This window comes from Talpa europaea, assembly GCF_964194135.1.
Source record: "Talpa europaea genome assembly, chromosome: 15".
Lineage (NCBI taxonomy): Eukaryota > Metazoa > Chordata > Mammalia > Eulipotyphla > Talpidae > Talpa > Talpa europaea.
In genome coordinates, this window is record NC_140083.1 from 397,553 (window position 1) to 424,191 (window position 26,639).

The 26,639-nt window shown below is 71.0% G+C and overlaps 3 protein-coding genes across 3 annotated transcripts; 1 reads left to right on the forward strand and 2 right to left on the reverse strand.

The window, feature by feature from the left end:
- Nucleotides 1-6,024: 6,024 nt before the first annotated feature.
- Nucleotides 6,025-10,940, reverse strand: CRELD2 (cysteine rich with EGF like domains 2; the record flags this gene model as incomplete). The annotated part of the gene is made up of 10 exons (XM_084254935.1): nucleotides 6,025-6,228; nucleotides 6,771-6,908; nucleotides 7,121-7,216; nucleotides 7,816-7,899; nucleotides 8,645-8,746; nucleotides 9,622-9,798; nucleotides 10,124-10,215; nucleotides 10,288-10,398; nucleotides 10,671-10,753; nucleotides 10,824-10,940. The coding sequence occupies 10 exons, from the start codon at nucleotides 10,938-10,940 to the stop codon at nucleotides 6,179-6,181; spliced, it is 1,050 nt and encodes a 349-aa protein (XP_084111061.1). The 3' UTR covers nucleotides 6,025-6,178.
- A 1,041-nt stretch (nucleotides 10,941-11,981) lies between these two features.
- ALG12 (ALG12 alpha-1,6-mannosyltransferase) lies at nucleotides 11,982-14,883 on the forward strand (the record flags this gene model as incomplete). The annotated part of the gene is made up of 9 exons (XM_084255070.1): nucleotides 11,982-12,143; nucleotides 12,209-12,341; nucleotides 12,565-12,738; nucleotides 12,954-13,148; nucleotides 13,392-13,495; nucleotides 13,631-13,854; nucleotides 14,249-14,418; nucleotides 14,504-14,579; nucleotides 14,652-14,883. 9 exons carry the CDS (start codon nucleotides 11,982-11,984, stop codon nucleotides 14,881-14,883), a joined length of 1,470 nt encoding a protein of 489 aa, XP_084111196.1.
- Nucleotides 14,884-19,129: 4,246 nt separating this feature from the next.
- Nucleotides 19,130-22,333, reverse strand: ZBED4 (zinc finger BED-type containing 4; the record flags this gene model as incomplete). The annotated part of the gene is made up of 1 exon (XM_084254866.1): nucleotides 19,130-22,333. One exon carries the CDS (start codon nucleotides 22,331-22,333, stop codon nucleotides 19,130-19,132), a length of 3,204 nt encoding a protein of 1,067 aa, XP_084110992.1.
- Between the last annotated feature and the right edge of the window lie 4,306 nt (nucleotides 22,334-26,639).

Here is a 26,639-nt window from a genome sequence, read left to right on the forward strand (position 1 = left end):
TCCCAGCTGCGGTCGGCACTGGACTCCCGTCTGGGCGCTGGATGGACACCAGGCTCACAGTCTGGAGGCCGCCCAGGGAGGGCAGAGGCCGGTGTCCTGCCCCCACCCCGTGGTGTCAGAGGACACCCCAGCCTGTGGGGCCACAGCGGGGTCAAGGGAGGACCCCGCCCTGGACTGGCAGCTCTCCAGACCACAGGGCAGGCTTGGGCGGAGGCTGGGGTATTTGCATGACAAATGGGTTCCCTGGAAGCAGACCTGCTGGCCTTGGCCCTGGCCGTGGGAGGAGCCCGCTGGCCCAGCCTCCAGGAGCAGAGCAAAAGGCACCAGGCCTGGAAAGTGGCACCTGTTGGACCCAGTGTCTCCGAGGCCTCCTGGCGCGGGGTGCAGTGTAAACCAGCCCCCCACTCTGCCTGCCGGGCTCAGCCCTTGCCTCCCACCCGCTGGGTCCTTGGGCTGCCCAGACCTGTGGCTACATGGCGCTGGGGGGGCAGGGGTTGGGACAGGAGGCCAGGAAAATGCCTTTTTAAAAATCACATGCAGGGGCCTTCCTGGTGATGCAGGGGTTAAGACGCAGCACTATATACATATATATATGTGTGTATGTATATACATATAAAATCTTTTTTTTTTAACATTTTTATACAAAGCTGGGGCACAGGCCAGAGGCGCGGGAGGGTGAGAGGACTCCCCAGAGACAGAGCGGGGAGCAGAACAGGCAGACTGACGAAACCCACTGCCGAGGGGAGCAGCGGGCGAGACAGGAGAGGTCTGCTGCGCCCTGTGGGAATCTCCCTGGCCAGCCGGGAATCGAGCCTGCGCTGCAGAGGCTGCGGACAGCTCCACAGCGCTGTGTTCAACCCACTGCGCCACCAGGGGAGGCCCAAGACGTAGCCTATGAAGCTGTCCACAGCCCCTGCAGCACGAGTTCGATCCCTGGCCAGGGAGGTGACCCACAGGGCGCCGCAGGCCTCTCCTGCCTCACCCGCTGCTCCCTCAGCAGTGGATTTCAGTCAGTCTGCTGTTCTGCTCCCCACTCTGTCTCTGGTGAGTCCTCTCACCCCCCCACACCTCTGGCCTGCACCCCAGCTCTTGTGTGCATAAATAAATAAATCTTTACAAGATAAAATAAAAATCACATGCATTTTAATTGCACTGCCCGCAGAGACGGGCGGCTGATTTGGCCACAGCGCCCAGGCCCCGCTGCTGGCCAGCCCCACCTGCGGCCGCCGGGATGTGGCAGCGGTCACAGGCTCCAGGCCGGCGCCCGCCCCTGCTGGGAGGGGTCCCAGCGCCCGCCGCTCAGGAGCAGGCACCTGCTGCCGAGGAGCGAAACTGCAGCTCCGGGTTCCCACGCTCCGCTCGCCGGGCGAGTTTGTTCGGCGTTTATCTAACATTCTGGTGAAGAAAGTTCAAATGTTAAAATCACCGCGGACGCGCCCCGGGCCTTGCACTGCGCAGCGAGTCTGACACATGAGCCTGCGCGCGGGCTTTGCAGGAAACGGCACCCCATGGCTCCCCACGGCACCCCGCAGCACCCCACGGCGTGCGTCTGGGCCTGGGACGCGGTTCTGCCCCCGCCAGAGCCAAGACGGGCCCAGACCAGCGCGGCCACTGCTCTGGGCTCCCCACCTCGTCCTGCCGTCCACGGGGCCAGGGCTGGGGCCCCTTTCTGACGCCGTCCCAGGTCCTGGGACTCCGGCGCCCCTTGCGGCAGATGTGCCCAGCCCCGGCGTGGCACCCCTGCCCCTCCGCACCGCCCAGCCTCGAGGTCCCAGCGCGGCTGCTGCCCCTCCACCTGCCAGGGCTCGCCAGCTTCTCGCCAGCCCTGGCCCCTCACCACACCCCCGTGGCGCCAGCTCGACATCCTGGGGGGTCGTTCACTCTGTAATGAGCTACCCCCAAGGACAGACGGGACGCTGCGCCCGGAGCCCAGGCAGTGGGAGCCGCTCAAGCAGAGACCCCGGAACGGCGACTCCAAGGTGTGGGCTCGGCGCTGCCCAGCGGCCATTCCCCGGTGCCTCGCAGCGCAGGCGGGTCCTGGGGCACTGCCCTCCACAGACGCCGCCGCAGGTCCTGCTCTCGGCTGGGCCAGCCAGGAGCGGAGGGTGGGTAGCCTTGTGGCACCCCCAGAACCCCCGTCCCGCCGGCGGGGGGCAGTGCTCTTCAGCCGCCCCTCCCCTGCCTGCCCACCGGTGCCGGCTCCAGGGCACGGGCGCGGCTGCACTGACCCCAGCGCTCTGCTGGCCGGACCCCCGCTCCCCGGGCTCTCGGGGCCTGCGCCTGCCACGCTTGGACTCAGGGGGCACTGGGGCTTGCCCCGTGCGCCCGGGAGGTGCCTGTGGGGGGCAGCCCCAGGGTCCCCACTGCCGGGCCCAGGCGGGCGACAGGCCTGAGGTCAGAGGGACACACGGATGAGCGGATGGACAGACGGGCAGCTGGTGTCCAGCAGAAGCCGCCGAGGCCCGAGAACGGGCGCGGCGGGCTGGAAATCCTCGCTTCCTGTGTTCCCGACAAAGGGCCTCTGTCCCCCGGAGGCCACCGGCCTGCAGCTTCGCGGCTTTTCCGTCAACAGCCTCGTGTGCTGTTTCTCCTCTGCTCAGCAACAGTCGCCCCGAAGCCCGTCCAGCCGGCACCACCAGCCGCGCTGGCCTGGGGGTCAGGGCCTGGCGCCCGCCCGAGCCCCCAGGGACAGGCCGGGGCAGGAGCCGGGCAGAGCTGGTGGGGGGCCGGTCTCGGGGTCCCGGAGAGCAGGCGTGGCCTGGGGGGCGGCTCTGGGAGGGCGCAGGGTCAGGCCCCAGCCGGCCCGGGCCGGTGCACTCCTCAGAGGGCAGCTCGGCAGGGGCCTCGGGGCCGCCAGAGCCGGCAGGGCCATGGGGGCAGACACGCTGTGGGGGGACCCTGAGGGGCAGCTGGGCTGCGTGCAGCCCCAAGTGGGCCCCCGGGGGGGGTGTGGGTGGCCCCAGGAGGGGATCAGGGCTATTTATAGCAGCTGCCGAGGAGCTTTTACTAGCTCAGGGGAGGGCGAGGGGACGGCGGGCAGCGAGGGCGGCGCTGGAGACGCGCGGGGCTGGTACCCCGCTCCCAGCCGGCTCCCAGACAAGGGCCTCTGTTGTCTGCAGCCGCTGAGGCCATCTGGGGTTCACCGGAGGTCCCCAGCCGGTGGCCCCTGCCCCCAGCGCCGCTGACCTGCCAGCCGGGTCCAGCCGAGCGAGGGCGCAGAGGAGGGGTGCGGCCGGCAGGCGGACAGGGCTGTGGGCTCGCAGGGGTGCCGGCCTCCACCCCCAGCCACTCAGGGCAAGTCCAGGGGTCTGGCTGGCCCAGGTGCGAGCCGCCCCGCAGGCTGCCCTCGCCTCTGGCAGCACAGCTGGATGGGGGGCAGCGGCCCCCCCGGCTCCCTTCGCGGGGCCCCAGCGCCCCACCGCGCCGCGGGGACGAGGGGTGGGGCCGGCGCCCACCCTGGAGAGACGCCTCCCGCCCGCGGTCTGGTTTCCCTGGGGAGCCCCTGCCCCCCACCGGGCACTTGGGTCACCGTCCGCATGGGGGGGGACCGGCACCCCGCAAGCACCTCGCACCCCTGCGCTTCCGGCGCCGCCCACGCCTGCGCCCCCGCTGGCCCGCGGCTGTCCCTCGGCTGGGGCGCGGCGTTGTCCAGCGTGAGCCCCTCTGGGGTAAGAGACGCCCCCAGGCCCATCCCCGCGCCTCGTCCGCCCCCGCCTGGGGCGGCCCAGGCCCGCGGGGCAGAGACCCTGGCAGGGGCCAGAGGAGAGTGCGGGGGCACCCATGGGTGCCGCCGGCCCCGGGGAGGTGGGCGCCCACCTGCGGGGGCCCTGGGACATGCGAGGTGCCGTGGGGGGGCGCCCAGCACCCAGGCCCCTCCCCCCTCACGCCCCCTCCCAGGCCCAGGCTGCAGCGGGTGTCTTGAGGGCCCGGCCCGACCCCGGCCCGGTCCCCGGCCGGACCCCCGGCCCGACCCCCGCCGCTCTGGCCCCAGCTGCTCTTGGGGCTGGGGCCGGCGGGGAGCGGGCAGGAGGGTGGGCTGGGGGAGCGTCCGGTGGGGCCGGGGCCAGGCCTGCGAGGAGGCCGGGCAGCGCGTCTTGGCGGCCAGGGGCTGGCGTCCCTCGGAGCTGGGCGGCCGGGGCGTGGCCAGAAGCCTGGCCCTGGGGACGGCCCTGCCCTGAGCCGGCCGTGGGTAGGGAGACCCCACCTTTGCCACGAGAGGAGCCCCCAGAGGCCACAGCCCCCGGCGGGTGCCTGGAGGGCAGGGCGGCGAGAGGAGGGGCGGCCTCGGCCAGCAGGGCCCACCCCACGCCTGGCGCCCCTGCTGGGAGAGGCCGCCCCGGGACCGTGCGGAGTCTGCCCTGGGGGACCTGCGCCCCCAGAGGCCGGGGCAGATGACGGTCCCTGAGGCCGGGGCGCTCCCGTCCAGCGCTGGGGCCGGCAGGGCCTGGGGAGGCGGGTGCAGGGGCGGGTGGGCCGGGGCCTGGGACCCTGCGCCGCGACAGCCTTGGGGTCGGCCCGCCCAGCTGGGGGCCCGGGCGCTGGGGACAACCAGGCATGCGCCCGGCTCCTGGGGAGGACCCCGCCCCGACGGGGCAGACGGCTCTTGTCCTGAGGTCGGCCCGGGGCGCCCTCCACTGGCCGCCCTCCGGAAGGACGCCCGGTCCCTGCCGCAGGGACCCCAGGCCGCGTGGCCCCGCCGCCTCCCCCTTCCTCGGGGACCCCAGAACAGGACTCTCTCCTGCTGGGGCTGGCCCCAGGACTCGCCGGCCGCCTGGCCAGGCCCAGGTGGACCCACAGCGCCACCTTCTGGCCCCGCCAGCCTCCACCCAGGCCCCGCACGGCCCCGCTGCAGGCAGAGGGCCCAGCCAGCCACTGCTCTGCCTCGGGGCAGGGGGCAGGGGTCCGTGGGGCCCCGGGGCGGGAGCACTGCAGGGACGCCCACACCAGGACCGGCGCCCCCAGCCTCCCCCGGGTGAGGTGCTGCGGGGGCTGAGGCCGCCCTCCTGCCCCCCAGACCTCAGAGAGACGCACCCGGGCCACAGGGAGACGCACCCGGGCTGGGGCAGGCCCGTCAGCTGGGCCGTGCTGCCCCGTTGGGGGGCCCGGGGGCCCGGAGCGCGGGTCCAAGGCTCCTTCCTCTCTGCCACAGCTGCCTGGCCCCGCAGTGCCGCGAAGCAGGGAGGGGCCGCCGGGGAACCCAAGACCAGTGCGGCAGTGGGGGTGCAGGGGCGCCAGGCGCAGGGCACGGGCGGGTGTCCCCCCACAGCCAGGCGGCGCTCCCAGGTCCCTGCAGGAAGCCTGGGAACGGCACCACTGGTGTCCGCGCATCCCGCCCCCCACCGCCTGAGTGGAGGACACCCCGGGACCCCTCTGGGAAGGGGCTGTCAGGTTCTGCTGCCCTGCAGGCCCTGCTGGGGGCCCCTCCCGCCTGTTGGGGCACAGATGTCTCTCCCCCCCCAGGGTTACAGACACCCCACTGCTCCAAGGCACGGCCCCTCCTGTGCCTCACACTCCAGCCCACCTGCCAGGCCCCCGCACCCCACTCGCTCTCGGCTTGCCCTCCTCGCCACCCCCTCATCCAAGGGGTTTCCGGAGCTGCCGTGCACAGGGCCCACCCCCAAGGCTCCCAGGGGGCCCCAATTGTCCCTCCCCTCCCCCCGCCTCCTCCACACACAGGCTACCACTGGGGCCCACCCAAGGCCAGGGCCGGACAGGAACAGCCACCGCAGTGTGGGCCTTGCCGAGCCAGGCACCGACGCCCCTGGGCACAGGCCACAGCTGGGCAGCAATGCCCACACCCAGCGTGGCGGGCCCACATCCTCCCTCAGGCTCCAGCCAGCCCAGGACTGACCGCCTCGGCCGGAGAGCAGGGGCGACCCGGACGCCAGGTGGAGGGATGGTGGCGGCGGGCACCTGCCGAGTGAGGGCACCTGCCTCCCAGGGTCCTGACCACAGGCTGAGCCCCGAGGGGCTGGCCGGGCGGTGCCTCCTCTTCCCGGCGAGACAAAAGCCGGGCTCGGCCACGTCGGCTTTATTACAAACAACAGTATCAAAATAGACGAATCTGTTCAACAACCCAGAAACGCAGCTCCTCGCGGGCCTGACGGGTGTCGACGGTCTCCAAGCAGGCTCCGCTCCGCCCGCCGGCCAGACGCCCGGGCTCGGGCACTCGCAGGGGTCACAGGTCTTCCCGGGAGGGCGGCTGGTCCGGGCCGTCTCCTGCTGCCGCTGCCGGGAGACGCAGGTGCTGAGCACGCGTGAGGCTCTGGGCGGGCGCCACGGGGACTGTCCCCTGAGCCATGGGGCATCCAGGGGGCCGGCGGGCCACCGTCCCTTGGCCGCAGCACTCGCACTGGGACGTCGAGTGGTCACTCTGGCGGACGCCACCTCTCTGGGTCCCGCTCGCACGCCACGTCCTCCCAGAGATGCTTCAAGACCCCTGGGAAGGCCGCCCCGCCCAGGACCCGGGGAGGGGCCCCTCTTGGAAACAGGGTGGAGACGCTGGTGGATGATGGGGTTGAGAGGAGCCCATGGGGACCTTCCTCTGGGCCACACAGAGGAGGGAAACGGGGGTGCACCTGGCAGAGCCCACAGGCCTCGGCACCAGCTGGGACCCCAGGACGCCACCCCCAGGCCGGGACCCTGCACTGCCCGAGGGGCGGCCTCGGGCCAGTGTCGCCTCCGGAAGACAAGGCCCGTCCTCGCCCAGCCCGCCGCCAGCCCACCCCAGGCAGCCTCCCGCGGCCCGCCGCCCCCAGCCCCGGCCTCACCGGCCGTCTGAGCCGGCACGCAGGCGTCCTCCGTCTCCGCAAAGCCCTCGGGACACACGCACACGAAGCTCCCGGGCGTGTTGTAGCAGTTCTCGCCCTCCCGCCTGCACGGCGCCGCCTGCGAGCACTCGTCCACATCTGCGAGAGCGTCCCTGAGCGCCCGCGCCGCCGAGCGCACCCTCCCGGGGCAGGCGCGAGCTCAGGCCGCAGAGAGCCGAGGGGGTGGCCGCGCCCACCAGGGGAGCTGGGGCCGGGTCAAAGGCTCACAGCAGGGGCGGAGGCGGGGCCCCACCCCACTCCGAGGCCTCCGGGCGCTGGGACAGCTGCCGGCCGGTCCCGCGTGCACTGACCTGCACACTGGCCGTCCTCCTTGGCGTAGCCGGGGACGCACTCCTTGCACTGCCCGGGGCCCCTGCCGGTGCAGCCCACGCAGGTCGCGTCACACCCTGGAATGGGGAAGCGGCGTCAACCCCGGCTACAGGACCCGGCCACCCCAACGCTGAGGGCACAGGGCGGGCGGTGCCTCTGGACAGCCGGTCCGCTCCTAGGGTACAGGGGCGCCTCTTGGGGCTGCGGCCCAATGACTGAACGTGGGGGGCCCGGCCGGCACCCCGCTGTACACCACACACAGCGTCCAGCTTGCTCTCGGGTTGGTGGAGCGCAGCCGCCTGAAGCTGGGGATGCTGGACGGCAGCCGCGTGCGCTGTGGGGCGCAAAACCTTGAAACACTTTTCCTCATGCCGCCTGCATGAGAGACTGAGAGGCTCAGCGGGCGCAGCTCCTGACAGCCGCGCTCTGGGCAAGCTGGCTCCACTTAATGACCCACCAAGTGACCCCGAGGCGCCCACTCCCGCTGAGCCCGAGTCCCCGCAGAGCCGGGCACAGGCAGGGGGGGGGCCTTTCGTGGCCTCGGCTGGCCTGGCTTTGCCGACTGTTGTGACGCAAAATCCCAGAGCTTGGGCGGCCCTCAGGGTTTCCAGCAAGCAGGACAGGCGTGGCGAGGGCGGGCCGGGGGCTCAGGGTCCACGGGCCGCCCGCCCAGCACCTTCACAGGAGTAGGAGCCGCTGGTGTTCTCGCAGTACTGCCCGTCGCCGCAGGGGGGCGTCTCGGCCACGCACTCGTCCACATCTGGAACACAGCAGCCGCGCGGTGACTGCAGGGCCTGCTCGTAGGCGGGTTGGGGTTGTCCCCAGGCCTCTCGCGAACAGGGGTGCGGGTGCGGGATGCCTGGGGTAGCAGCGGGGCCCCGCCAGGGACCGGACAGGTGGGGGCACCCCTGCCACGGGGCCGTGCCCATGCCTCGGCTGCCGGGGAGAGACCAGTTCCGCCTCACGAAGGGGGCAGGCTGAGCTCCCACTGGCTGCGAGCCAGGCAGCTGTGGGGGCACCTAAGCCTGTCTTGTGGGGGAAGAGCAGCTGGCCCCCGCCCCCCAGCAGCACCGGGGCAGAGCTGGCGGCACACGGCTCTGCGGGAGACCCTGCCAAGGGTGGGTGACAGGCCGGAGTGGGCCTGGGCCGGAGAAGGCAGCCTGGGGCAGCAGGCAGGGAGCACAGGGCGCAGGCGCGGTCAGCGTGGCAGGCCTGGGCGGCACTGCCCCTGAAGACAGCCGGGCCAGGCCAGCCGGGCTTCGGCGGAAGAGGCCTGCGTCTCAGCTTCCCTGTGCCTGGCCCATGACGTTCCGGTCGCCGGCTGGCGGGAAGCCCTGAGCCGTCTTGGCCGTGATGGCAGGGCACAGAGGCCCAGGGGTCTCTGGGGCTTGGGGCTCGGCTGCTGGGGTGTGGGGGAACCGGGCTGCTGCGGGGGCGGTGGGTGCAGGCCAGACAGGGGAGGGAGCAGCGGGAGCCCGCGTGGGAAGCCCGGCCCCTCGCCTCACCCAGGCAGGCGCCCCCGGGGTCCTGGCGCGCCCAGCCCACTTCGCACTGCTCGCAGTCCTGGCTGGTGGGCCCCGTGCACGTCTTACAGGACTCGTCGCAGGCTGCAGAGCAGAGTGGGCGAGGGTCAGGCTGCCCTTCCAGCCAAGGGCCCACACAGCGGGGCCCGACGTGAAGTCCCAGCAGAGGCGGCTCGGTTGCCTGCAGCAGGTGACGACAAAGCACAGGCCGGAGCCCGAGAGAGCCGCAGCCCGCCCCCAGGGAACCCTGCCCACGGCACCCTGCACGGCGGGTCCCTGAGGCTGGGCTCCCAGCTGCTGCCCAGGGTGGCCACGCCTGGCGGGGCTCCGGCCGGGGTGGGGAGGTGTCCAGCACGCGTGGACGCCACGGGGTGGTGCCGTGGGCCTGGGGCGTGCACGTCACTGACACAGAAAGCGGTTCCCAAGCCAACAAGGACCCGGCAGAGGGCGCTGGGAGGCCTGGGGATGCGGCCCGTGCCTGGGCGGCCCCCACAGAGAACACGCCAGACACACCCCCGTGCCGCAGAGGAAGGCTGGCCCCCACACCTGGGGAAGCCCTGCCTCGGCGGCCCCAAGGGACCCTGGTAGCCAAGACCATATGGTCTCAAGAGCCGGGGCTTTGTCAGCGCCCACCTCTCCCTACAGCACCCACTGTGACCAGCCGGCGCACTGCTCGGCCTCCAGAACGGCCTCAGAGGCAGCAGGCACAGGGGCCTCGGTACCCAGACAGCTGGCGGGCACGGGGGCAGCGCGGGAAGCCTGGCGCAGGTCACAGGGACCCGGGCGTGTGCAGTCCGTGCCCTCTGGCCCACTCAGGACACGGAGAAGGGAGTTGGTTTTCCCCTCTGAGGCTGGTCAGGGCAGGACACACAGCTGCCCGGGCCCACGGCCATGCTGCTCTGCGTCCAGCCCTGGTTCCGCCCCTCGGGTAGCGGCTCCGGAGAGACCGGGCACGGTACCTGTGCAGATGCTGTGGGTCTCATTCCTCAGCGCGGGGAAGTAGCCGTCCACACAGTCGGTGCACAGGGGCCCCCGGTACCCCATGTGGCACTGGCAGGACCCGTCGCCCTGTCTGCTGCCGTCACCGCTGCAGTGGCCGTTCCCGCTGCAGGGCCGCTCGGAGCCACCCTGGCATGCTGGGGACACAGACCCTGCTCAGGTCTGCGCCCGCGGCCCGCATGAGGCCCGGCAAGTGAGGTGCGGGGCGCCAGGGACTCCAGCCTTGGAGGCCTGGCCTCGCTGCTGCGTGGGCAGGGGGCATGGGGGGGCCCAGCTGGGTCACACACTCGGGGTGCTGGCCCCAGGAGTGTCCTGCAGCTATAAGGCCCTGTGGCTTGAGAAGCAGCGCTGGATCCAGGGTGCTGGATATGGGTTGCTGGGGGGTTGGCGTGGGGCCCTAGGTGCTGGGCGCTGGACGCAGGGTGCTGGGCGCGGGGCCCTGGGCGCTGGGCAGGGACCTACCCAGGCAGTGAGGGCCGTAGGTCCCTGGCGGACAGCAGACGCGCAGGGTCTTCACGCAGAGCCACTCGAACAAGTCGGGGTGCTCCTTCTTCCTGGGGGCCGAGGGGGGTTAGCAGGCTCTGGGGGGCGCGGGGCGGGGCGGGGCAGGGGCGCGGGGGGCTCACAGGCGCAGCCACCAGGCCTCCAGCCGCTCCTCGTGCTCCTCCAGCATCTGGTTGCACTGGAAGTCGCCGGCCCCGCACAGCCGCTCCAGGATCTCCAGCAGGCGCACCTCGCTGCAAGGCAGGGCGCTCAGGGCGGGCGGGCGGGGGCCGGGGGCGGGGGGCCGGGCCGGCGGCCGGGGGGCGTGCGGGGGGGGGCCGGGCCGGGGGGCCAGGGGGGCCAGGGGGGCGTGCGGGGGGCCGGGCGGGGGGCCGGGCCGGTGGGCCGGGGGGCGTGCGGGGGGCCGGGCGGAGGCGGGGGGCGTGCGGGGGGGGGGGCCGGGCCGGGGGGCCGGGGGGCGTGCGGGGGGCGTGCGGGGGGCCGGGCGGGGGGCCGGGGCGCCCACCTGGACTCGTACTTGGCCAGCGTCCGCTCCTCCCAGGCGGTGTTGCCGCCCCCGAAGTTCTTCTTGGCGGTGTCCGCCATCCCCTGCGGGCAGCCGGCGGTCAGCGCCCTCGCCGGGCGGCCCCCCGCCCCCGCCCCCGGCCCCGCGGCCCACCCGCTGGAACTTGTCCACCAGCTCGCGGCAGCGCGGGCAGGGCGGCGGCCTCGGGTCGGCCCGGCCCGGCGGCGCCAGCAGCAGCAGCAGCAGCCCCAGCGCGGCCGGCGGGCGCATGGCGGGCGGCGGCGAGGACGCGTCCCGGGCGACACCGGCCGAGCTGCGCCCGCGCCCCCCGCTCCGCGCCGGCCGTTCCCGGGGCCGCTTGACGGCGCCGGCCGGCCCGCCCCGCGCGCTCCCATTGGCCGGCCCGGCCCGGCCGCCCCGCCCGCCCCGCGCCGCCATTGGCCGGCCCGGCCCGGCCCGCCCCGCCGCGGCCGGCGCGGCCCAATCCCGGCTCGCCACGAGAGGCGGCCAATGGGAGCGCCCCGGGTCAGCGTCCGCGGGGGGCGGGGACGGGGCGGGGCCCGCCGCGGCCCTCGCGCCCGGCCCCCGCCCCGCGGCTCCTGCTTCTCGCGAGCTCGGCCCACCTCTCGCGCGCGCCGCCCGGGCGGCCATCTTTACTCGGGGCCGGGCGGGTGCGCGGCCGCGACGCGGCTGGGCTGTGGCGGCCATGTTAGGTTCGGGCAGGCGCGGCGCCTCGGGTCTCCGCTTCCGGCCGAGGGCAGCCCCGGCGGCCGCGCGGCGAAGGCCCTCGGTGGGAGGTCAGCGGGCGGGCGGGCGCGACCCGGGCTCGCGGGGCGGGCGGCCGGGACCCCGAGGCGGCGCTGGCCGCAGCGCGTGGACGCGGGGGCGCCCGCGAGGGACGCGCCCGGGCCCCTCCCCCGAGGGCGGACTCCACGCGTGCGGCGGCCCCTCAGCGGCGCCGCGTCGGTCTCCGGCGCCCGCGGCCCGGCCCCCGCCCGGCCGCCCCTCGGGGCCCCGGTGCACCCCCGGGCCCTGCTCCCGTCGCCACCGGGCTCCCTGCGCCCAGCGGCTGCTCTTCCCAGTCCCCGGGCCTCCGGAGGGAGGGCGGCAGCGCCGGGCTGCGGGCTGGACCGAGCTGGGGCCCGAAGCTCCGGGGGCGGGGGCGCCCGCGGGGCGGGCCGGCCGGCGCGAGGGGCGTCCGCGAGCGGCTTTCCGCGCCCGCCTGTTTCAGAGCCGCCGCCCCACGTGTCCCGTGAAGTCGAGGGCAGCTCCGGGAGGCCCCCCCACCCCGCGGGCCGGGCGACGGGCACGATGGCTGGGAAGAGGCGGGCGGGCCGGCAGGGGCTGCTGCTGGGGCTGCTGCTGGCCACCGCCACTGTCCACCTTCTCACCTGCCCGTACGCCAAGGTGGAGGAGAGCTTCAACCTGCAGGCCACGCACGACCTGCTCTACCACCGGCTGCAGGTGGACAAGGTGAGGCACCGCCCCCGCCCCCACGGCACCCACCTGGGGCCTGTGCTGACCCCCTCTCCTCACAGTACGACCACCTGGAGTTCCCCGGAGTGGTGCCCCGGACATTCCTCGGGCCCCTGCTGATGGCAGCGCTGGCCAGCCCGGCGGTGTGTGTGCTTTCGCTGCTGGACGTGTCCAAGTTCTATTCCCAGCTGGTTGGTAAGGCGGGCTCTGAGGGAGGGGCCCAAGGGCCGGGTGAGCGCCCCTGCAACGCATGTCCGTGGCCAACTCAGGCCCCAGCCACTCGAGTGAGCTCTCGCAGGTTGGGAGACTCACCGCCCTGGGGGCACTGTGGTCACCCCGTCAGTAACTTGCAAGTAACCATGGCCAAGGCCGCCTCTGCCCGCCGCTGCGGGTCACATGCACCGCTCTCTCTGTCCAGTCAGAGCTGTCTTAGGACTTGGTGTGATTTCTGGACTCTGGACTCTACAAAAAGAAGTGAGACGGCAGTTCGGGGCCACGGCGGCCACGATGTTCTGCTGGGTGACGGCCACCCAGTTCCACCTGATGTTCTACTGCACACGGACCCTCCCCAACGTGCTGGCCCTGTCCGTGGGTACGTCCAGGCGCCCAGTGCTGTGGAGCCGCCCTCTCCACAGGCGGCCGGTGTGCGCGCCACTGGGCGGGCTTAGCAGGAGCGTGACCGTCGGGAGCCGGCTGGACGGCCAGTGCTGGGGTGCGGTGCACACCGGGCAGAAGGGCAGCCCCGGCAGGGTTCTGACTCCCGGAGCTCCACGAGGCCCTTCTGACCTCGAGCACCATGTCCCGCAGTCCTGCCGGCCCTCACGGCCTGGCTGCAGCGCCGCTGCTCCCGCTTCATCCGGCTCTCAGCCTTCGCCATCCTGGTCTTCAGGGCTGAGCTGAGCGCCTTTCTGGGCCTCCTGCTGCTGCTGCTGCTGCTGGCCCACAGGCTGTCTGTGTCCAGCGCCCTGCGCTGCGCCCTGCCTGCTGGCATCCTCTGTCTGGGTGAGTGCCCGGCGCTGCCTCCGGCCGACACTGCAGCAGCTGGGCTTGTGGGTGGAGAGCAGTTCAAGGGTTTTCTCCCGCCAAACAGAGCAGCCCTGACTGCTCAGGCCTCCTGCCCCAGCGGCGTCCACAGAGACCTGTGGGGGTGGCGGCCTGAGGGCGCGGGCGGTGGCTGCTGCCCGCGCCCACGGCCACCCGTAGGCAGGGGCCACGTCCCTTCCTGAGGCCTTCCTGCTTCACTAGGACTGACGGTCGCTGTGGACTCCTGGTTTTGGGGTTACCTCGTGTGGCCAGAAGGGACGGTGCTTTGGTACAACACGGTCCTGAACAAAAGTTCCAACTGGGGAGTATCCATGTCTGGCCAGCCGGGGCCGTGGATGGGGCTGGGCACCGGGGATGGGGCGGGGCTGGGCGGGTGCAGTGACCCACGGGCTGGTGGGCAGCCCCCACTCCCTGTGGTGTGGCCTCCTTGACCCGCCCTGACCTCACCGCCGCTCTGGTACTTCTATTCGGCGCTGCCGAGGGGCCTGGGCTGCAGCCTGCTCTTCGTGCCACTGGGCGCGGTGGACCGGCGCGCGCGGACGCTGCTCCTGCCCGCCCTGGGCTTTGTGGCGCTCTACTCGCTGCTGCCGCACAAGGAGCTGCGCTTCGTCATCTACACCTTCCCGGCATTCAACATCGTGGCCGCCAGGGGCTGCGCCCGTCTGTAAGTGCCCGCCTCCTGCTGGCGCTGCCTCGCTTCTAGGGAGCCCTTTCCGTGAACGGGTGGTGGAGACGACTGGCCGGGACCACCTCTCCAGGGACCGTGGCCGCGGGCGGGGCTGGAGAGCGGGCTCAGCCCACACCACGACCCGCTGTCCCGGGGCTCCTTGGGGGGCCGAGTCTGCCCACGGAGCTGCCTCCAGGGGCGTTTGGGTGACTCCAGCTGCCCGGAGGCAGGACAGACGTCTTTACCAGGCCTCTGGGGCGGTGGACGGTATGCAGGTGGCCTCTGGCTGCTGCCTCGTTTCCCTGGTGATGAGCTGGTGTTGCGCCCGTGGAGGCGGCGGTTCCTCGGCCCTTATCCCCTTGGGCTCCCCTTGCCTGTGCTGCCTTTCCAGGCTGAGCAGCCGTAGGAAGTCGTGGCTGTATAAAGCGGGGTCCCTCCTGGTGCTGGGGCACCTCGTCCTGAACGCCACCTACTCGGCCGCCGCCCTGTACGTGTCCCACTTCAACTACCCCGGCGGTGCAGCCATGCAGCGGCTGCACGAGCTGGTGCCTCCGCGGACAGGTGGGCGCCAGTTCGGTGTGGGTGGGTAGGCGGTGGGGTGGGCGCTCCGCTAGGGCGGGCGCAGCCCACAGCTCGTGTCTCCTAGGGGTGGTTCTGCACATCGACGCAGCTGCTGCGCAGACCGGCGTGTCCCGCTTCCTGGAGGTCAACGGCGCCTGGAGGTACGTGAGCCAGGCCCTGGGGTGCTGCCCCCTGCGGTCAGGGCTCGGGCACAGCCTGCTGTCCCCTCCCAGGTATGACAAGAGAGAGGATGTGCAGCCTGGGGCGCCGCGCCTACTGGACTACACGCACCTCCTCATGGAGGCGGCCCCCGCGCACCTGGCCCTCTACGCAGACTCGCATCGGGTCCTGGCCAGCATCACGGGCACCAGCGGGGTGAGCCTGAACCTGACGCAAGTGCCCCCCTTCAACGTCCACCTGCAGACCAAGCTGGTGCTTCTAGAGAGACGCCTCAGCCCCTCCTGAGGGGACCCCTTGTGGTGCTCCCCACTGCCAGGGGCGACGTGATGGCAGGAAAAGGTGCTGCTCACAGCCGGGGAGACAGTGTCCTCTGGGGGCTGGGACAAGCCCCTGCCGGGCGCAGGACACATGCCAGCCACAGGCCACTGGGTTTCAGAGGGAGCTGATAAGCATGGGCGGGGGGATACCCAGAATATGAATAAAGCCCTTTAATGTTCTCCTACCGTCCCGGCTGGCGTCTCCAGGTTTTTCTGCCTCGCCTAGGTTTTACTTTTAAGTGATTACTCTGCACTTTGAACATGCCTGGTGCTGCGAGCGGATCCCTCTGTCAGGCGCCAGGATGCCACTACTCTGAAGAAGGAGAGGACGGGCCGGCAGGCGGCGTCCCCATGCACGCCGGCGCCTGAGCAGGTAGTAAGGCCCCACCTCAGTGTGGCGGGCTCCCTTCTCAGGACTCGGCGCCCCGGCCGGCCCAGCCAGCAGGGCTCCGAACCCCACACTGAGACTCGCTGATGCCACCCGTGCCGCGCCTGCCAGCCCCGTGGCCACGGTTGTGGCTTTGTCCTGAGCTTCGCAGCTGCTTCTGTGAAGACGAGCCAGGCCCCAGAGCCAGCAGCCTGCGCGCTGCACACCCCTGGGGGGCCCATCTGGAACTCGCCCCACAGCTCTCGGGGCTTCTCGGTCACCTGCACCACATACTCCAGTACCCGGCCCGGCTGCCGCCTGCTGGCTCACGCGTTGAAGTTGTCGCACTTGCAGCTTCCGGCGGAGGACCAGACAGCAACCCCGTGCGCGTTTTCCTGCGTCCGAGGTCTCCTCGGGTGACTCCCCGGAGCGGGACTGCTGGGCCAGCGGACGGGCACGTTAGCTTTTCGAGGTACAGCCAAATTCCCCTGCGGCGTGGGGCCCCCTCACGGTCCTCGCGCGGTGACGACACGGCTGTTCAGTTGCCCGTCGGGTGGGGGCGCGGTGGACTGGGGCCGCTGCCGCCTTCCTGGCCCTCGCGACACGCAACGCCTTCTCCGGCCCGAGGCCGTGGCCATGTCCTTCCCTTTATAAAAATTCTTGAATTATCAACAGTTTTCACCCTTTACCTCCAACATGTGTTGTGAATTTTGTGTTTGTCATTTGTTTCCTGACTTTGCTCATGTTTTTCCCACATAGACGTTCCCTCAACTTCGCGCGTCCCCGTGCGTCGGACCTGTCTGTAGCTGGATCGTGGCCGGGAAGCTTTTCCCACACTGTTCTTTCCTCAGCACGTCCAGCCCTGCTTTTGCACGTGGCGCCTGATCCGCGCGGGGCTGCTCCTGTGCGAGCTGACGGGTGGCTCTGACGGTCTTTTTCTCCACATGCTGTCCGCTTAGTAACGACCCCCCTCTGCCTGAGGCTGGAGGTAAAGGAACTTCATCCCAAGTCTGGCAATTAAAAATAAAGCTGCTGCACACCCACCGTAGGTTTACTGGGCGAGTACCAAGGACCGAGATTGGTGTCTGGTGTCACAAGCAACCCACATTGCTGAGGGCCGTGCCATCGTGTTCTGGCAGTAGCGCGAGCCTTCCCCGCCTGCACCTGGCATCCAGTTTGGGGTGCCCGCGCGCCGACAGCAGCAACTTCTGGATTTCTTGGGCGTCTCCCTGGTGACGCTCTTGCTGCCCTGCTCCTCCTGTGCGAAGGGGCTGCTGAGGGCTCCAAGTCCCTTTCTAAGTCAGGTGGTTTGCTCCTCGTTGTTGACTTTTAAGAGCGCCTTGTACGTTATGGGTGACGTCTCTTTACAAGTGTCCTTTGCAGATGCTCCTCCTACTGCAGTGCGTACCACACCCTGGGGTCTTCCTCCCACCAGCAGCATCTGGTTTGGCCCCGTGACCGACTGTGGGCCGGTCCCTGTAGGGCAGGCCCAACGGTAACGCGCTTCCTCGCTTCCGCCTGGGGAAGTCTTCACTCCTGCCCCGCTCCCGGACAGCTCTCTCAGGTAGCCAGCTCCTGGCTAACCGTCTTCTTTTAGCATCTTGAGTAGGTTGGTCCACGTTCTCCCGGCCCCCAAAGTTTTTAGAGAAATCCACTAACGAGCTTGCTGAGCATCCCCTGTATGTGATGACGCGTCTCTTGCTGCTTCCAAGATTTGCTCTTTCAAAGTCTGATGGTGGCTCTGTGTGGATCTCTTGGAGTTCATCTTTTTTTTTTTTTTAAGATTATTTATTTACACAAGCACTGGGTACAGTCAGAAGTGCGGGAGGGTGAGAGAATCCACCAGAGCCAGAGCGGGGAGCAGAGCAGGCAGAAGGACCGAAGGACACTGCTGAGGGGAGCAGCAGGGGGCAGGAGAGGTCTGCGTGCCGTGTGGGACCCTCGCTGGTGGCCGGGGATGGAACCGGAGCCGCAGAGGCTGCGGGCAGCTTTGCAGCCCAGCGCTCACCCGCTGCGCCACCGGGGAGGCCCCCATGGAGTTCACCTTGGAGCTCACAGAGATTCCTGAATGTTTAGTCACGTTGAACCAAACCTGGGGCCCTTGTCTTGCCGCTGCAGCCCGTGTCCTCCATCCTCTCCCCCTCTGGGATCTGCTGGACTCATGCAGATCTGCTGGCCTCATGGGGCGTACCTGGCCCCCTCAGGCTGCCTGCCTAGCCCACCCCATGGGACAGTGCCTGCCTGGGAGCTACCCAGGGGTCGGCCTTCCGGAGTCCCCTCCTCTCGTGGGGGGGTGGGGGGGCTCCCGCAGTCCTGGCGGGTGCAGCAGCTCCAGGGTCACTGCCGCCCTCCCCAGGTCGCCCCCCGCCCCCGGCCCGGTGACCCCCCCAGGCCGACAACTGTCCTAGAGGAAGCTGTGCCGGGGGCTGGCCTCCCGCGGATCATCTCCACCTCCAGCCTCAGATGCCCCCTGTGCCTTCAAGGGGCTCTCCTTAAAAATGGTGTCACCTGGCCTTGGCAGTTCCTGAGGGAGGGCTGGTCTGAGGCCAGCTGCCGCCTCGCGCACAGGAGCGGGAGGGAAGGGACACGGGACCCTAAAGGAAAAGCAGCTTCTCGCTGACAGATGACAAGTGTTCCCTGAAACAAGACGGGCTTTCAGGGGAGCCCCGCACCCGTGACCCCAGGGGCTCAGGTGGAGCCCCTCGTGCCCCGGGAATGTGGTTTCTACACGTTGGGCCCTAAGAATAAAGAGCCAATGCTCCTCTGCAGTAGAAAATTGCAAATAAAAAGTTTAATTTCTGAAACCAAGTTCACCATGTATAAATACACTAAAACAGTCAATGCAAATTCAGATGAATAGATACAGTATTTCAACAAAACAACTGCTCTAAAAGGTCATAAGAAACAAGTGACTCGTTTCACCCAGAATATTTAATCGGTTTGAAAAACGAACCCTCTCCTAGGTGTGGAAGCCAAACCCGGACGACATCCCCGTTCACGGAACCTGCCCACCGGGACTTCTTCCCGACGGCCGCGGGGTCTAAAACGCCCGGGCGGCTGAGCCTTCCCCACCGCGAGGAAAAATCTACACACCTAAGGGTGTTCGCACAACCGCCACGGGACCGCCCGGCTCCCCGCGCGCAGCCGTCTCTCCTAGGAAGGACTCACACAACATTTGATCAAACTGGGGGCCAGTGCACGCGTTTCAGAAGCCAGCGTCGGAGCTGGGACGCGGGGGCGGGCGGCACCGCGGGGCCTCCCCGGACCGCCTTGCTCTGACGGGGAAGCCAGGGCGGGGCGGCCTCCCCCCCTCACACCGCGGCGCTGGCGCCGCTTCTGGGGGTGTCGCCGCGCGGGGCTCCGTCCTGGCGCCCGCCAGCGCCTGCGCTACCCGCTGCCCGGCCGGGATGGCTTCAACTCCACCTCCTATGTACAGATTTCATCTGACGGCCCCGACGGCCGCAACGGCCGTTTCGTCGCCGCGAGAGCAATCCTGACCTACAATACAGTACCTGATTCGTGGTTTTCACATAATTGAATAAAAAGCCTACGGGACGCGAGTGTCTCCACCTTCTCTGCCGTTCTAGTGAAACAAAAGACTAACCCCCAACTTTTAAAAAAGCTACAGTTAGGAATCAAAACCTCATCGTCGTACTTCATAACGGACGAGACGGGCTCCGTCTAGTGGACTGGCTAAAACACACCGTGCTCCCTGGTGCTCCCTGGCCCGACGGACGAGGAATAAGGCACAAGCAGACGCCGCGGCGAGGGCGGGAGGTGGGGCGCGTGGACCTGAGAGCCGGGCCGCGCGGGCAGAGCGTCCCCAGTCGGGCGGCCCGTCTGCACCTCAATACTGGAAGTAGATCAAGGGAAGGTTCACTTTCAAAAAGACGAGTTTCTCAAAGTGTTCTGTCAGGAGCCTGGACTGCCCGAAGCTGCCGCTCTCGGTGGGCGTGCTGAACAGCTTCTCCGAGGGGACGATGCTGGGGGGGCAGCCCAGAAACCTGACGGCCAGCGTGGAGAGGCCGGGCCAGGCCGCTTTCTTCAGGCTCCAGTAGGTGAGGGGGTCACAGCTGTGCTCCAGCACCTCCTCCTCCAGGTAGGCCAGCACCACGTCCTCAGGCACCCGGGCCTGCTCCCGAGGGCCCGTCTTCTTCATCTTGGCCATGAGCGACCACAGGCTGGCCTCCCCGACGGAGCCCTGCGGCGGGGTGCCGGGGTCGCGCCCGTTGGCGACAGATGCGTCATCTGAGGTAGAATTCAGCAGTTCGAGTTCCCTGATTAGATCCTGCTTGTGCTGCTCCGCCTCCTCCTCAGAGAAGAGCGAGGCCTTGTAGCGCGGGTCCAGCAGCGTGGCGAAGACGTACCTGGGGTCACGCAGGGCGGCGGCCAGCCGGCTCACCACGGCCTCCCGCAGCGACTTCAGCATGGTGTCGATGCCCATCGTCTCCTCGAAAAGCATCTCCACCTTCCTGTTGAGGATGTGGATCATGGGGATGACCTGGCTGAGCGTGGAGCCGGGGGCGCTCATCTCCCGGCTGGCAGCGTCGAAGGGCCTCAGGGCGAGGCACACGGACTGCATGACCTCCCACTGGTCGCAGCTGAGGAGCTCCCGGAAGTGGCACTCAAGCGAGAGCTCGTTGACGGCGCGCTTCTGCTCCAGCAGCCGCTCGAGCATGTGCAGGGACGTGCCCCAGCGGGACGGCACGTCCTGCAGCAGGTGGTGCTGCGGCAAGGCGTACTCCCGCTGCAGCTGCGCCAGCTTCTCGCGGGCGCGGGGTGAGCGGCGCACGCGCTCGCAGATCTTGCGCGCGGTGCTGAGCAGGGTCTGCACCATGCGCTGGCCCTTGATGGCCTCGCCCACGATGAGGCTCACGGTGTGGCTGAAGCACTGCACGCTGGCGCGCTCGCCCTCGCTCAGCGACTTCCCGATGCTCGCGTTGTCGGTCACCGTGATGCCGACCTGCAGGCCGGTGGACGTCACCCAGGCCTCCCACCAGCCCTCCAGCTGCTTCTGGATGCTGCCGCCGCCGGAGTCACAGTCGACCTGCGACACGTCCAGGAGGGCGGAGCAGTGCCGGTGCTCGCCGTGGGGCCGGGCCGCCGGCGCGAAGCTGACCCAGTGGGCAGTGAGCGTCAGGTACTCCCGGGTCTGGGTGCTCATCCAGATGCCCGACGTGAAGTGCACCACGCCGCTCTCGGCCTCCCTCAGGTGGGACAGGATGATCTGCTTCACGGCGTCGTACATGCCCGGGATGGCCGTCCTGGAGAAGTACGAGGGGGCGGGGAGCGCGTACTGAGGTTTCAAGTATTCGAGCAGCCTGGCGAAGCCGACGTTGCTGACCAGGGAGTATGGCTGAAGGTCAAGTGCAATCATCTCGGCAATGAGACTCGTGATTTTTTTGGCAACTGGATGAGAATCGTAAAGCTTCCCGCTGGCGTCGTCCAGGGAGGAGGCACCCGGCGGGTCTGCACTGGGGGGCCCGCGGGGGCCGGACTCGGCCCCATCAGGCTTGAGCGCGCTGCCGTGGAAGCGCTGCAGGTGCCTGAGGAGGCAGCTGGTGCCCAAGTTGGTGGGCTTCTTGCCCCGGCTGATGGTCCGGCCGCAGTGCAGGCACACCACCTTCGTGGGGTCTGCGGCGCAGAGGGAAAAGTGGTTCCACAGCTTCGAGGTCTTCTTGCTGCTGACGGGGAATGCAGCCTGGTGGTTTCTGGTGCCCACGGCGGGCAGGCCCGCTGACTTGGAGGCGGCGCTGCTCTCTGCGGATGCCAGAGTGGCGTATGGGGAGTTGGCCAGGCTGGCGCCGAGGAGGCCCTTCTGGGTCCCGACCACCTGGGGGTGGCGCCGGTACAGGTGTCGCATCAGGCAGCTGGTGCCCACGTCCCCCTTCTTGCCGCGGCTGATGACACAGCTGCAGTGCCTGCACACGGCCTTGAGGCTGTCCGTGGGCGCCAGGGAGAAGTGGTGCCACACCTCCGACTTCAGTCTCTTCATCACCTTCTTGTTCTGCTGGAACACGGCACCGGAGCCCAGCGCCCGCGCGCTCAGCCCGCCGCCCAGGTGCTTCCCGGGGGAGCACAGGGAGGCGTCCTCGCCCACGTCCTCCGGGGAGGACAGTGCGGACCCACCCTCCGCCAGCGCCTCCCCGGGACTCAGCCGCGAGGGCAGGTCCTCCGGCAGCCGGTCCGGAGAGGAGGACGTGGAGGGGGACCCCGGGGCCAGCTTCCCCGGGGATGAGGAGGCGGAGCCCGGCCCCCCTTCCGGCGGCGGCAGGGCGGGCAGCAGCGTGGGGGGCGAGGAGTAGAGGGGCGGGATGCCAGGGCCGCCCCCGTTCTCCTGCAGCACGATGGAGCGGTGCGCGCGCCACATGTGCCGGATGAGGCAGCTGGTGCCCAGGTCCTTCCCGTTCTTGCCGCGGCTGAACTCGTTCATGCAGTGGATGCACACGGCCTTGGAGCTGTCCAGCGGCGACAGGTAGAAGTGCTTCCAGACGGCGGAGCGCCGGCGGGACCCCGAGGCGCCCCGGGACAGCGGGAGGCTCCGCTCCGGCCCGCTGTCGGCCGCGTCCTCGCAGGGCAGCAGGGGCGGCGGGCCGGGCTGCCCCACCGGGGCCCGCTCGGAGTCGGGCACCTCGGGCGTGACCTCGTCCGAAGACACCGCCGACGCGGACTCCTCCGCCGCCGGGTCGGGGGACGGGACCCCGGCGGCCGCGTGGGAGCCGGGCCTGCCGGGGCAGAGCACCGGGCTCAGGTCGCCCGCGTCGGCGGCCGGCGGCGCGGGGAGCAGCAGCGCGGGCGGGGAGAGGGAGGGCAGGGCCGGGCCGCCGCCCTCGGGGGCCAGCACGGTGGGGTGCGCGCGCCGCACGTGCCGCATGAGGCAGCTGGTGCTCAGGTCCTTCTCGTTCTTGCCGCGGCTGAACTCCTTCATGCAGTAGGTGCACACGGCCTTGGTGCTGTCCCGCGGGGAGATGAAGAAGTGCTTCCAGGCCGGCGACTTCTTCCTGGAGCCGGCGCCCCGGCCGGCCAGCAGGCTCTGCGTCACGGCCTCCATGGCCACGTCGTACAGCGTGCTGCTGTACCGCGAGAACAGGGCGCCGCCGTCGTCCTCGGCGTCGGGGCCGCCCGCGCGCCCGGCGCCCCCCTCGGCCGGCCGCCCCCCGCCCGCCGCGCCATCGCCGTCCTCCTCCGCTCCGACCCTTCCCGGCTCGGCAGCCCGGCCCCCGGCCCCCTCGGGGCGAGGTTCCCGGCTAGTCTCCATGACTGACCATCACTAGGGCGGCGGCCGCGTCACGTCCGACCTCGGGCCGCAGCAGCCGGCCCGCGCGCTCACTGGGGCCCCCGGACGCGCGGCCTCTTCGGTCTCTCCACAACGTCTATCTCTCGGGGTGTCTGTGGGTGTGGCCAGGCGCACAGCCTGCCGGGCAGCAGCGCACGGGGCTCACGCCCATCTCATCTCCGGGCACAGCCTACGCCTTCGGGCTCCAGCGCGGACGCGGCCGTGTGACGTGGGGCCTGCTGCTCGCCGCGGGTCGGGGCGGCCGCGTGGGGGACAGCACCACGGTCCCAGGTGTGACCTGTGAGGGGACAGCGAGGTCAGGGAGTGAACGGGATGGCACCTTCCAAACCCACATTGCCGCCACCGCTGCCACCTCCACGCCACAGGAAGCCCCGGGTGGCAAGTTCCAGGGGAGGAACCAGGGTGCAGGCCAGAGGGGCGGGGGCGAGAGGACTCCCCAGAGACAGAGTGGGGAGCAGAGCAGGTGGGTCCACTGAGACACACTGCTGAGGGGGCAGCGGGAGGCAGGAGGGACCTGCTGGGCACTGTGGATCGCTCCCTGGCCGGGATCGAGCTCAAGCCGCAGCGGCTGGAGAGAGCTTGACAGCACTGAGCCTGACCCCCCCCGTACCCCAGGGAGGCCCCATGTGTGTCTTCTGCACAGAACGCACGTGCGAGGGGGACACGGTGTGCGAAGGGCCTGCTCTGACGGAAGCCGCGGGCTGCGCCAGGAAGTGAGTGGACGCCAGCCGGACCCATGCAGGCAACGCGGCTCCTCAGCAAAGAGCATGAAAAAACGCCACGAGAGCCTCAGGCAGCTGAGAACCCCGATAAAAGATGAGGCCGGGCCCCACGCGGACCCCACAGGTGTCCGGCCAGGCCGGGCCCGGGCAGAGAATGCACGGATGCGGGGAGGGGGTGCTGGGGCCCAGGAGTCGGAGCGCGCCGCGGCGGCCACAGGGAGGGCGGCGGTGCCCACTCACGAGCCCCATGCCCAAAAGTGCACCCAAAACGGGGGAGACTTGGACGCCTCTGGGCACGTGCTCTGGTCGCTCGCGCTGTCGGCGGTGCCAGGGACTGCGGCCGCCCCGGAGGGCAGGTGGGCCGTTTGTCAGCAAGAACGCTCGGCGTGCGGCCGCGGGCCCCGTGGACACGCGCGCGCGCGCAGAGCACACAGGGTGTTTGGTGGGTGTCGCCGCGGCCGTCAGGCTAGAAACCACCCAGTCTCCCAACCCTCGGCGGGCAGACAGAGACCGGCAAAGCTCGGGGGCACACTCAGCAGCAGAGGACCGCGGGCCTCGTGCCGGGGGGGAGGACCAAACCTCGGCTGCGGGGACAACGGCCTACCCGCGGCCACGCGGCCCCTCCACAGAGGGCCGGGCGTGGGGACAAACGGCGCGTGGCGGACGGGCCAAGCAGAGGGAGGATGGCTCCTTTGTCCACTCGGGACACAGGGACAGACGGAGCGGAAGGGCAGCGTGACAGCCACTCGGGGCTGGGGAGTAGAGCGCGCCCGCCAGGGCATCGCTCCAGGTGGCAGGCGCACGGGGCCCGTGGCCCACGTCTGGAAGCCGGCCTGACCTCCTCTCACGTGAGCGCCAGAGACACAGGCCTCCCCGCAGAGCCATGCGGGCCACCGTCCAGCAAGACCCAGGTTTGCTGAGCCGCTCCCAGGAGCGGCAGCCTCAGGGCGCTGGGGCATGGCCACGAGGTGACCCCAGGGCCATCGCCCCATCTCAGCAGAGCCAAGAGCCAAGAACACGGCGGGAGAGGAGGAGATGGACGCCATGACCTGGGCAACGTGCTCCGAGGAGCCCAGGGACGACAATGCTGAGGACGGGGACGAGTGCGCTGCAAGGGGGCGCAGAGGAGCCGACACCCCTCCCACCGGGTCCTTCCACTGCAGCCCTGCGAGGACACCAGCCTTGCAGGGCTGACGGACAGCAAAGCCCACCCTGTGCCCGCAGGGTGGGCTCCCAGAGGCCCACGCTGAGGAGGGGGGTTGTGTCACCCAGGGCACAACTTGAGGGGGGCAGACCCCATGGGCCCCACCTGCTCAGTGCCTCTCTAACGGGTCTTTGGGGAGCCCCTCCCTGGCGCCCCCCGAGTGCCCACAGGCAGTCTCCTCGCTCATTCTCATCCCCACCCAGGAGGACCCATAGCAGACTCAGTGCCCTGGGGAGGGGCCAGGCTGCCCATCTCCCTGCGTCCTGCTCCCCGAAAGTGGAGCAGAGGAGGCACCTGGCCCAAGACTCCAGCGGCGACGTGACAGAAGGACACGGGCGGCTGAGGGTGCTGAGCCCGTGCCGAGCCTGGAGGAAGCGCGTGCAGCTGGCCCCACCGCGGCATGCGAGGACACCCCCTACCAAGGGAGGCGGCGGGACCAGCGCAGGCTCCGGGCCCACGGGGTCTGAAGCGGACATGGGTTGCCTTGAAAGGTGCGCGCCCCTCGGGCCCACAGACCCCACCGGGCATCCACGCGGGCCTTCTCCGGGGGTCGAGGATGGCGTTCACACACCCTGAGTCACCCCAAACCTCTCCGGGGCAGGGGCATCAAACCGCAAAGTGGTGGACAGCGGCGAGGGCCTCGGGAGGATGCAGGTCCCAGCGCCCCACAAAGGCAGCTCCGCGCAGCTCAGGGCGGGAAGACCTGCCAGAGACGCCGCGGTCCCAGCAGAGGGGAGGAAGGGGGCGCACCCCTGAGCCGGGAAGCGGGGTGCTCTTCCCGGCGAGCCCACTGGGCGCTCAGCCTCTTCATCCACCTTTTGACAAAACCTCCACGGCCCCTCCGGGCTCCCCCTGGACGGCCCGGCTGTCCACCCGCACCGCGGCGGGCAGGGGCTGCGGCGTCCCGGCGGCCTCTACCCTCAAGACTGGGGCGCCGCTCCTGGGCGCGGGTGGGTCCCCTCCGGCCCCGACCGCTCGCGAGGCTGGGCCAGGGCTGGCCGGGTCCCGCCGGGCGCACGAAGGGCCACGGCGGCGGGCGGGGCGCACCTGGGTCTGGAGGCGGCCGCCCGTCCACGCGCCCGTCCACGCGCCCGTCCACTTGGCGCCCACCCCGCACGCGGGACCCCGGCAGGCGGGACCCCGGCAGGCGGGACCCCGGCAGGCAGCGCGGGCCGCGTCCTGGAAACGCCGGCGGAGCGCCCGGGAGGGGCCTCACCTGTCACCGCGCGCGGCCCGCGCACCTGACCCGCCCGCCCGCGCCGGAACCGGGCCGCGCGGCCTCCGCGTGGGTGCGCCGCGCCTCCGCTCCCGCCCGGGCGGCCCCGCCGGGCCCGGCCCGGCCCCCCCGCGCCGCCAGCCGCGCCCCCCGCGCCCGGCCCCGACGGCGACCTCGGCCGCCGCCCCGCCCCTGACCCCGGCCCCCCCGCGCCCCGGCGCCCGCCCGGCCCCGCCCCCGCCCCGGCCGCCGCGGGAGCCGCCCCGGCGCCGGCCCCGCCGCCCGCCCCGCCGCCCGCCCGACGGCGCCGCAGCACGACCGGGCCGCGGCCGCCCGCCCGCCGCGCGCCCGCCCGCCCGCCGCGCGCTCACCTCGGCGCGGCTCCCGCCGGCTGCGGACGACGCGCGGCGCGGGCGGACGCGCCTCCATTCATTAGCCGGGCTTTGTCTGCCCCCGCGCCCCGCCCGCCGCCCGCCGCCCGCCCGCGACGCCGCCGGACGCTGCGCCCCTCCCAGGGCCCCGCGCGCGCGGGGCGGGGCGGGGCGGGGCCGGCGCGCGCAGGCGCACAGCGCGCGCGCGCGCCCCGCCCCTAGGCCGGCCGGGCCGACCGCGCCGGCGCAGGCCCCACGCGTCGGCCCCGCCTCCGCGCGGTTCCGCGAAGACCGCGCAGGCGCCGACCCGCCCCCGCGGGACTCCGGGGGGACCGCGCAGGCGCGCGGTCGGCGCGCGCGGCCGCGCAGGCGCAGTTCCGTGCAGGCCCCCCCCGGGCTGCCGGCCGCGGGTGCGGGCGCGGGAGCAGGTGCCGCCGCGGGGGGGCCGGCGGCGGCGCTGGGCGGGTCCGGGCCCGGGCCCCTGCGGCGCCGGACCCCGGCCCGGACTGCGGCCTCCGCTGCGGCAACACGACCCGCCCTTTCGCTC